The 10,567-nt window shown below is 34.6% G+C and overlaps 1 protein-coding gene across 1 annotated transcript; it reads right to left on the bottom strand.

The window, feature by feature from the left end:
• Positions 1-1,287: 1,287 nt before the first annotated feature.
• Positions 1,288-1,878, bottom strand: LOC139902131 (uncharacterized mitochondrial protein AtMg00810-like). The gene is made up of 2 exons (XM_071884784.1): positions 1,854-1,878; positions 1,288-1,604 (listed from the first exon to the last, which is right to left on the bottom strand). Exons 1-2 carry the CDS (start codon positions 1,876-1,878, stop codon positions 1,288-1,290), a joined length of 342 nt encoding a protein of 113 aa, XP_071740885.1.
• Positions 1,879-10,567: the final 8,689 nt, after the last annotated feature.

Genomic DNA, 10,567 nt, shown 5'->3' on the forward strand with positions numbered 1-10,567 from the left:
AATACTATTTTCGCACTCAGGTACATGTCATACATAATAAACTCAATCAATCTCACGGTACCTACTGCTACACTAACACACCACCCATGTAATCAGGTGGTGAAGCAGTAGAGGAAAAAAATAGGCAATAGCAGTGACCAGTTAGGTAAGTCATACACACACTCAATCTATTCTTGAACTCATTCTTAACCAGCTAATATTGTCACATTTTTTGACCTGTATTGAGAGCTAGGATGTTAAACCTGTTTCTATAATAGTTTATCGCTACCCACGCAATTGCAATCATGTAACAAAGGAATTTATTTTCTTCGCATTTTCCTGCTATTACATCGATGTGGCTAATTCTTCACCTGCGTTAAGTACTATCTCTTGCAAATGAGTTGCTCTTAGATGCGCACTAACTACCCAAACCACTCAATCAGGTAACAAATGGATGTCTAATGTTAGGGATATACCAATAGGTATTTGTTATGAAATGTTTGTATTAATTTTATTGTTAATGATGATAATTTTCAAGAATTAAAGACTGTAATTGTAATTTGTATTGATCAGTTTGTGTTTTTTCATAAACTTGAATTGGTACATAGTTTTTACAATCTGAAGTGTTTTATATATAAATGCTAATAACAGCTAATTCTAAATGTGGGATGGTTCCAATACATCTTTTGGAACCCCTTAACAAATGAGGAAATATTATGATGCTTGGAATCATTGCCTTGGATGTTTGTTGTGACTCATCAATGAAGGGAAAGGATGAAAAGTACTTTTCTGATCCCAAAGTCTAATTACCAATTATGGTAATTGACTTCTTATGGCTGCACTCTAACATTCCCCCTCAAGTTGAATAGTGAGATTTCCAATATTCAACTTGTCTAGAACTTCGCTGAAGAGTCTTACGTTGACTGATTTGGTAAGAATGTCGGCTAGCTAATCTCCTGATCTGATAGACGGAAGAGAAATGATTTCTCCATCTAACTTCTCCCTGATGAAATGTCAATCAATTTTAACATGTTTCATTCGATCGTGTTGAACTGGATTTTCTGAAATGGCAATGGTTGCTTCATTGTCGCATAAGATTTGAATAGCTTCTTTTGGAGGGAATAATATTTCTGTCAAGAGTTTTCAAATCCATAATACTTCCACCACTCCTTTTACGTTCCCTCTAAATTTTGATTCAGCACTTGATAAGGACACGACCTTTTGTTTCTTACTTCTCCACACAACTAAGTTTCCTCCAACTATTATGAAGAAACATGAAGTTGACCATCTATCTCCTTTTTCTCCCGCTCAACTTGCATCCGTATAAACTTGTGCTTCAAGGTGCCCATTCTTTTTTAATACAACTCCATGACCTGGTGTCTTCTTTAGATATCGGATGATCCTCAATGCGGCTTCCAAATGATGAACCTGTGGCTGATGCATAAATTGGCTTACAACTCCGACTGCATGTGCTATATCTGGTCGAGTATGAGCAAGATAAGTGAGTTTTCCCACTATCCTTTGGTATTGCCCTTTATCAGTTAGTTCAGCATCATCTTCCATAAATAACTTTTGATTTGGAATCACTAGAGTTTCAGCTGGTTTACAATCAATCATCCCTGTTTCTGCAAGAAGATAAAGAATATATTTCTTTTAACAGATAAATATTCCATGTTGGGATCGTAATACTTCAATCCCTAAGAAGTATTTGAGTCTGCCCAAATCTTTTATTTCAAACTCTTTAAATAGGTTTATTTTTAAGTTAGAAATCCCCTCTTTGTCATTTCCTATTATTATCATATCATCAACATAAATGATTAAACATGTAATTAAATTTCCTTTTCGTTTAAAAAATAGAGTGTGGTCAGGGTTACTTTGTTTGATATCACATTTTTTCATAAATAATGTAAATCTCCCAAACCAAGCCCGTGGAGATTGTTTTAGCCCATATAAAGATTTTTTAAGTCGACAAACTTCCTCATTTTTGAAGTTTCCGAAGAATCTTGGAGGAGTTTCCATGTATACTTCTTCTTTTAGTTCGCCATGTAGAAAGGCATTCTTCACATCAAATTGGTGAAGTGGTCATTCTTCATTTGCAGCGACTGAGAAGAGTGCCCTGATGGTATCAATCTTTGCAACTGGTGAGAAAGTCTCGGAATAATCTATCCCATAGGTCTGTGTATACCCTTTAGCAACCAATCGAGCTTTATATCTTTCAATAGTCCCATCTGGTTTGTACTTTACGGTAAATACCCATTGACTTCCTATTGGTTTCTTTCCTTGAGGCATGATACATTTTTCCCATATGTCATTAACGTTTAAAGCTTTCATTTCGACTTCCATTGCCGTTTTTCAATGTTTTGATTTTAAAGCTTGTTCAACAGAACTTGGAAAACTTTCAGAGTAAACTACAGAATTAAATTGTTGTGCTTCTTTTGATAGATTTCCTTATGCTATATTAGTCATCGGATATATGGATCTTTGCGCTTCTTTTTCTGGTGAGTATCGTTTAGGTGGGACACCTCTATTGACTCTTTGAGGTAGGACATATCGTTGGGTGGTTTCATCAGAATTTGTGTCATTTTTTCCTCATGGGTTTGATGTTCATCGTTCGAGGAGGTTTCAATACTCTCATGGTTTGGTGGGATAGTTTCTGTGGGTTCATGGTCTTGTGTTGGCTCGAGGTTTAGTGTTGGAGTTTGTATATGTTCGGGGTTCTGTGTTGGCTCGGGCTCTTGTGTTTGAGGTGGTTCAGGGTTTTATGTTTGAGGTATTTGAGGTGGAACCCATGTCATCCAGCTGAGAGTGTCATTACTTTCATTCTCCCCCTCACTCGTGAGTTGGGTATTATTGTAAAAATATTCAGTTTCAACAAAATCACAGTTCATTGTGGTAAAAACATGACGTCTTTTGGGACTATAACACCGATATCCATTTTGGTTTATTCCATAGCCAACGATGACACATTTTTCCTCACATGTATCTAGTGTGGTACGCTCATGTTATGGAATATGGATGAAGACCGAGCACCCAAAAATTCGAGGTTCAATGCTAAATGAAGTCGGAAGGGTACGGGATTGGGAAAGCGTATCTTTAGGGATTTTTGTGCCCAAAACCTTAGTAGGTAAACGGTTGATAAGATAGGTAGCGGAAGCAAGGGCTTCGGGCCAAAAACTTTTCGGAACCTTGAATTCAATTAATAAAGCTCTTGTCATTTCTAAAAGTAGACGCTTTTTTCATTCGGGTACTCCGTTTTGTTCGGGAGTATGAGCACAAGATGTTTGGTGAATAATTCCTTTATCTTCACAAAATTGTTTCATTGAAGTATTGACGAACTCTCCCCCATTATCGGATCTCAAAATTTGTATATTTTTGTTAAATTGAGTTTGTATCATTTTACAAAAATTGAAAAACTTTTCAAACACTTCATAATTGTGAGTCAAAAAATAAATCCATGTCATACGTGAATGGTCATCAATGAATAAGACAAAGTATCGAAAATTCTTTCCCCTATTAACCGGTGCAGGACCCCAAACATCCGAATGGATTAAAGAAAAATGTACATCTTTCCTTGTATTACTAGGTTCAAAAGTACTTCGTTGGATTTTAGTCAAAATGCAAGTTTCATAATTTAAAGTAACATTTGATAGAAACATATTTGGGAATAAAGCATGTAAGTATCTGACAGATGGGTGACCCAACCTCCTATGCCATAACCAAGCTTTCCTCGTAGGTGTTCTGTGAGCAAGTGTCACGATACCTTGTTGGGCTATTTAGTTCACATAGTACAACCCGCCCCGTTCGGTACTACACTCAAAAATCACCCCAGTCCTGATATCTTGGAGGATACAGAAAGTGGGGTGTAATAAAACGGAACAATTTAATTCTTTTGTAATGTGACTAACGGATAATAATTTGTGAGACAGGGTAGGAATATATAAACAATTGGATAATTTCATAGTCGGAGTAATCTCGATTTTCCCTCCCCTTCTACTTGTACAATGCCCCCGTTAGCCGTTTGAATATTATTAACCCGAGGTTTTGATTTGGAACAAAAATCTGATTTTTCAAAAGTCATGGTGTGAGTAGCACCACAATTAAAAATCCATTCGTTATTCTTTACGTTGTTTGAAATCACGTTAGCTTTTCCGATAATACACGGGCTACTTAAATATTTATTTTCTAAAATAATAGAGTTATGGGCTGGTTCCATTTCATGGTTTGTAATCTGGGCCTTAATACTTTCTTTGTTAAATTTACTGAAATCTTGGGCCCATTTAGATTCTTTTTGAAACTTAAAAACAGTTTGGGCTTGGGTTTGATTAAAAAACAACATTATACGGGTCGGTTTCAATACCGGATTTTTAAAAATCTGCATATTTAATTTACGTTTTGGAAAATTTGAGATCCTTATCTCTTTCCTTGGGACCTTTTCAATACCCGTCCCTTTTCGTGGGTCCTGTTCAACACCAGCTATATCCGTATATTCAACAGTCTCTTCAACGTTTTGCAAACAATGAAACCGATTATGGTTCCTTTACTTTTTCGATTGATGGTGATTAGGTTTTTCCCTTGTTACTTCAATCGTTTGTTTCAATCTAGGGTTTGAGGAATTTTTCATTTTCCTTTTCACCCATTTGGTCAAATTTTGCAAAGAACAGAGATTCGAAGGTAAAGATTTACCTCTATCGGTGCCGTTGTGGGTAGCCGGAAGGTTGCTGCCGGCCGCCGTTACTATTGTTGCTCTTTTGTTCATTGCTCTACCATGTTTCCTATTGCTCCACCCTTCGGGATAGCCAATCAACTTGAAACACTGAATTATAGTATGATTGAACATACCACAGTGTACACACGTTAGTTGTTCTTGTGCTTGATGGTCGGTTGCAAAGATGGGTTCTATTTTGATGATGGGAGCTGATGGTTTCTGTTTTGATGGTTGACAGAGAACACCCAGGTAACTATTCTCAAGGATGGTTTTAATTTTGCTACCGTCATTACTTGACATCGCAGCAATATTCATGAAGCTTTCTTCCTGCTTCTGTATTTTTGAGTTACCGTCAACGGTTGTATTGATCCTTAGATCGACACCGTTAGCTCTGATACCAAGATAATTTTCAAGAATTAAAGACTGTAATTGTAATTTGTATTGACCAGTTTGTGTTTTTTCGTATACTTGAATTGGTACGTAGTTTTTACAATCTGAAGTGGTTTATACACAAATGCTAATAACGGCTAATTTTAAATGTGGGATGATTCCAATACATCTTTTGGAACCCCCTTAACAAATGAGGAAATATTCTGATGCTTGGAACCATTGCCGTGGATGTTTGTTGTGACTCATCAATAAAGGGAAATGATGAAAAGTACTTTTTTGATCCCAAAGTCTAATTACCAATTATGGTAATTGACTTCTTATGGCTTCACTCTAACATATGATGTATTTACGGTTTGTTTCAATATGTTTGATATTATTTTATCCTTTATAAGTGTAAATGTTGGTGGCATTGTGATATCGGGCAAAAAGTCACGTTTTTACCCCCTAAATCAGGCCCTAAAACAATAAAGATTAAAACTTTGTCGGCAAAATTATCGCTTTTTTGGTTGATTTTGTAGATTAAGTAATTACAAAGGCAATGCAAAAAGAATCAAGTAAAACGGAGCTAAAACGAAGATTCTAGAGCGAAAACGGTGAAGACAAGAAATCAAGTTACGATCCAGTAAATCAAGCCCTGATCAGCAAGAATACGGCCTGCCATATGGCCTGCCATACGGCCTGCCACTATGGAAATGGCCTGCCAGCTACGTGCCACCATACGAGCCACCAAACGGCTTGCCAAGAATACGGCCTGCCAAATACGGCCTGTCAAACGGCCTGCCAGGCGTATTTGGCAGAATTTCAAGTCTATTTAAAGGGGCTTTCTCCATTCATTCCAAGACACACTCAACTTGCAATACAATTTATATTTTCAATATTTTAGGTAGTTTTTAGTAGTAGTTAGCTTAGCTTTTATTTTTCGGAGGATATCCCGGCGAGTCCCTGCGATCCCGGGCAGATTAGTTCGGCTTTTTCAGGTTCTTATCCGAAACGCTTGTCTTTTGTATTAAACATGTATTCTTATCTTTTATGTTTAATAATGCGTTCCGATATTGCCATGATAGCTTAATTTATCTGTATGTTGCCATGATAGAAGTTTGGGTTAGCGTAATTATGTTGATATAGTACAATTACTGTTATAATACTGAATTAGGGAGTCTGATAGATTTGTATGCTAGCATCTTAAGGATTGACCAACTTAGGTTGTGATTAGGACTTGTCCACCTATGTGAAATTAGCTACTTCATAGGATTAAGACCCCTGGTTATACTGTATCTGAAGATTCTATGAACTCGGTATATGGCCGGAGTTCCCGAGAGGCATCTAATGCACCTTTAGGACACGAAACCTAGGAATTGAGACATGAATGACCTAGTATGCCTATTGACTATTCTGAAGAGACCTCTTAGGAGCTGTTAAGATCTAGTTAGTGCCTCTACTATATGACCTAAGCCTATTAAAATGTCCCGTTCATATTGATTATAAACGTTCCATATTAATTGATTTCGTTGCGAGGTTTTGACCTCTATATGAGACGTTTTTCAAAGACTGCATTCATTATTAAAACAACCATAACCTTTATTTTATCAATAAAGGTTTCAAAAGCATTACGTAGATTATGAAATAATGATAAGCTAAAATATACTATTTACACACGACCATTACATATTGGTTTACAATAGAAATATATTACATCGACATATGTTTCTTGAATGCAGTTTTTACATAATATCATACAAACATGGACTCCAAATCTTGTCCTTATTTTAGTATGCAACAGCGGAAGTTCTAAATATTCACCTGAGAATAAACATGCTTTAAACGTCAAAAAAAATGTTGGTGAGTTATAGGTTTAACCTATATATATCAAATCGTAACAATAGACCACAAGATTTCATATTTCAATATACATCCCATACATAGAGATAAAAATCATTCATATGGTGAACACCTGGTAACCGACATTAACAAGATGCATATATAAGAATATCCCCATCATTCTGGGACACCCTTCGGATATGATATAAATTTCGAAGTACTAAAGCATCCGGTACTTTGGATGGGGTTTGTTAGGCCCAATAGATCTATCTTTAGGATTCGCGTCAATTAGGGTGTCTGTTCCCTAATTCTTAGATTACCAGACTTAATAAAAAGGGGCATATTCGATTTCGATAATTCAACCATAGAATGTAGTTTCACGTACTTGTGTCTATTTTGTAAATCATTTATAAAACCTGCATGTATTCTCATCCCAAAAATATTAGATTTTAAAAGTAGGACTATAACTCACTTTCACATATTTTTACTTCGTCGGGAAGTAAGACTTGGCCACTGGTCGATTCACGAACCTATAACAAATATGTACATATATATCAAAGTATATTCAAAATATATTTACAACACTTTTAATACATTTTGATGTTTTAAGTTTATTAAGTCAGCTGTCCTCGTTAGTAACCTACAACTAGTTGTCCAACGTTAGATGTACAGAAAAAAATTGATATATATTATCTTGAATCAATCCATGACCCAGTGTATACACGTCTCAGGCTAGATCACAACTCAAAGTATATATATTTTTGGAATCAACCTCAACCCTGTATAGCTAACTCCCACATTACTGCATATAGAGTGTCTATGGTTGTTCCAAATAATATATACACATGGGTCGATATGATATGTCAAAACATTTGCATAAGTGTCTATGCTAACCTAAGATTACATAATATATTAGAATACATGTATAATACCATATAAGTTAGCTAGGATATGATTAATATAGATTTGTTACCAATTTCCACGTTGCTACAACAAGAAAAATTATCCAATCTTGTTTTACCCATAACTTCTTCATTTTAAATCCGTTTTGAGTGAATCAAATTGCTATGGTTTCATATTGAACTTTATTTTATGAATCTAAACATAAAAAGTATAGTTTTATAGTCGGAAATATAAGTTACAAGTTGTTTTTGTAAAGGTAGTCATTTCAGTCGAAAGAACGACGTCTAGATGACCATTTTAGAAAACATACTTCCACTTTGAGTTTAACCATGATTTTTGGATATAGTTTCATGTTCATAAGAAAAATCATTTTCCCAGAAGAAAAACTTTTAAATCAAAGTTTATCATAGTTTTTAATTAACTAACCCAAAACAGCCCGCGGTGTTACTACGACGGCGTAAATCCGGTTTTACGGTGTTTTTCGTGTTTCCAGGTTTTAAATCATTAAGTTAGCATATCATATAGATATAGAACATGTGTTTAGTTGATTTTAAAAGTCAAGTTAGAAGGATTAACTTTTGTTTGCGAACAAGTTTAGAATTAACTAAACTATGTTCTAGTGATTACAAGTTTAAACCTTCGAATAAGATAGCTTTATATGTATGAATCGAATGATGTTATGAACATAATTACTACCTTAAGTTTTCTGGATAAAGCTACTGGAAATGAGAAAAATAGATCTAGCTTCAAAGGATCCTTGGATGGCTTGAAAGTTCTTGAAGCAGAATCATGACACGAAAACAGTTCAAGTAAGATTTTCACTCGAAATAAGATTGTTATAGTTATAGAAATTGAATCAAAGTTTGAATATGAGTATTACCTTGTATTAGAAAGATATATTACTGTAAATAAGAAAGATTTCTTGAGGTTGGATGATCACTCTACAAGATTGGAAGTAAGCTAGCAAACTTGGAAGTATTCTTGATTTTATGAAACTAGAACTTGTAGAATTTATGAAGAACACTTAGAACTTGAAGATAGAACTTGAGAGAGATCAATTAGATGAATAAAATTGAAGAATGAAAGTGTTTGTAGGTGTTTTTGGTCGTTGGTGTATGGATTAGATATAAAGGATATGTAATTTTATTTTCATGTAAATAAGTCATGAATGATTACTCATATTTTTGTAATTTTATGAGATATTTCATTCTAGTTGCCAAATGATGGTTCCCACATGTGTTAGGTGACTCACATGGGCTGATAAGAGCTAATCATTGGAGTGTATATACCAATAGTACATACATCTAAAAGCTGTGTATTGTACGAGTACGAATACGGGTGCATACGAGTAGAATTGTTGATGAAACTGAACGAAGATGTAATTGTAAGCATTTTTGTTAAATAGAAGTATTTTTATAAGTGTCTTGAAGTCTTTCAAAAGTGTATGAATACATATTAAAACACTACATGTATATACATTTTAACTGAGTCGTTAAGTCATCGTTAGCCGTTACATGTAAGTGTTGTTTTGAAACCTTTAGGTTAACGATCTTGTTAAATGTTGTTAACCCAATGTTTATAATATCAAATGAGATTTTAAATTATTATACTATCATGATATTATGATGTACGAATATCTCTTAATTATATATACATTAAATGTCGTTACAACGATAATCGTTACATATATGTCTCGTTTCAAAATCATTAAGTTAGTAGTCTTGTTTTTACATATGTAGTTCATTATTAATATACTTAATGATATGTTTACTTATCATAATATCATGTTAACTATATATATAACCATATATATGTCATTATATAGTTTTTACAAGTTTTAACGTTCGTGAATCACCGGTCAACTTGGGTGGTCAATTGTCTATATGAAACCTATTTCAATTAATCAAGTCTTAACAAGTTTGATTGCTTAATATGTTGGAAACACTTAATCATGTAAATAACAATTTCATTTAATATATATATATAAACATGAAAAAGTTCGGGTCACTACACCTATTGCATGTTCTTGTCTGATTGTTGCCCTAGGTCTTAGTCATATCAACTGTTTAGGTACTTATTAGGTTTCTATCTGCTTTACTAATAGTATATTAACTGTAATGCTGTATAATGTTTGATTTGTTGTGATCTCATTAGTATGATGTAATGGTTGTTAGTTTTCATTTAAGGTTTTGCCAACTTAAACTGACGGACTCCTTCCGTTTGTGATCAGTGTTCAATCAACACGGCATGTTGTTATTCAGTTATCTAAGTTGATAACGAGGGTTAGGATTAGAGCTTAACTCACTAATAAACCTAGTACTCTACCGAGGATAACCTCCGGGGTATTGTTACACTTCAGTTATACGACCAAGTGACATACTTCTCACTGCTCAAAGAGAACTCTGAGAGTTCAGAGATAAGTAGGTCTGTGTAATTGGCTCATCCAACCAGATCAACATCGATCTAAGCATAGTCTTAACATAAGCATAATTACCTTTCCCTAACCCAATACTGATATCTTGGTCAACGTTTCCTTGATCTGCATACTCCGGATATCCTCCCACTTTATTTACTTTTTCTGCATTTAGGACCTTTAGCTAAAATCAACTACTATCTTTTATCCAGGTAATTTAACTAAAATACAATTATCTGCTTGATCTTCAATTCGTTAATCAGCATAAAATTCAACACTAGGTTAACTTACACCTTCTACACCTTAGAAAGTAAAGTAAATTTAGGCCCCGCAAAATAAAAATAAACGAAGACGCTGTG

This window comes from Rutidosis leptorrhynchoides, chromosome 3 (genome assembly GCF_046630445.1).
Source record: "Rutidosis leptorrhynchoides isolate AG116_Rl617_1_P2 chromosome 3, CSIRO_AGI_Rlap_v1, whole genome shotgun sequence".
NCBI classification, from domain to species: domain Eukaryota; kingdom Viridiplantae; phylum Streptophyta; class Magnoliopsida; order Asterales; family Asteraceae; genus Rutidosis; species Rutidosis leptorrhynchoides.

Excerpts from the sequence above, each read along its gene's own strand:
- LOC139902131 (XM_071884784.1), bottom strand. The coding sequence starts at position 1,878 with ATGAAAAAATGTGATATCAAACAAA. Across the intron at positions 1,605-1,853 it reads AAAATGTGATATCAAACAAA|AAACAGGGATGATTGATTGT; the intron begins GTAACCCTGACC and ends ATCTTCTTGCAG.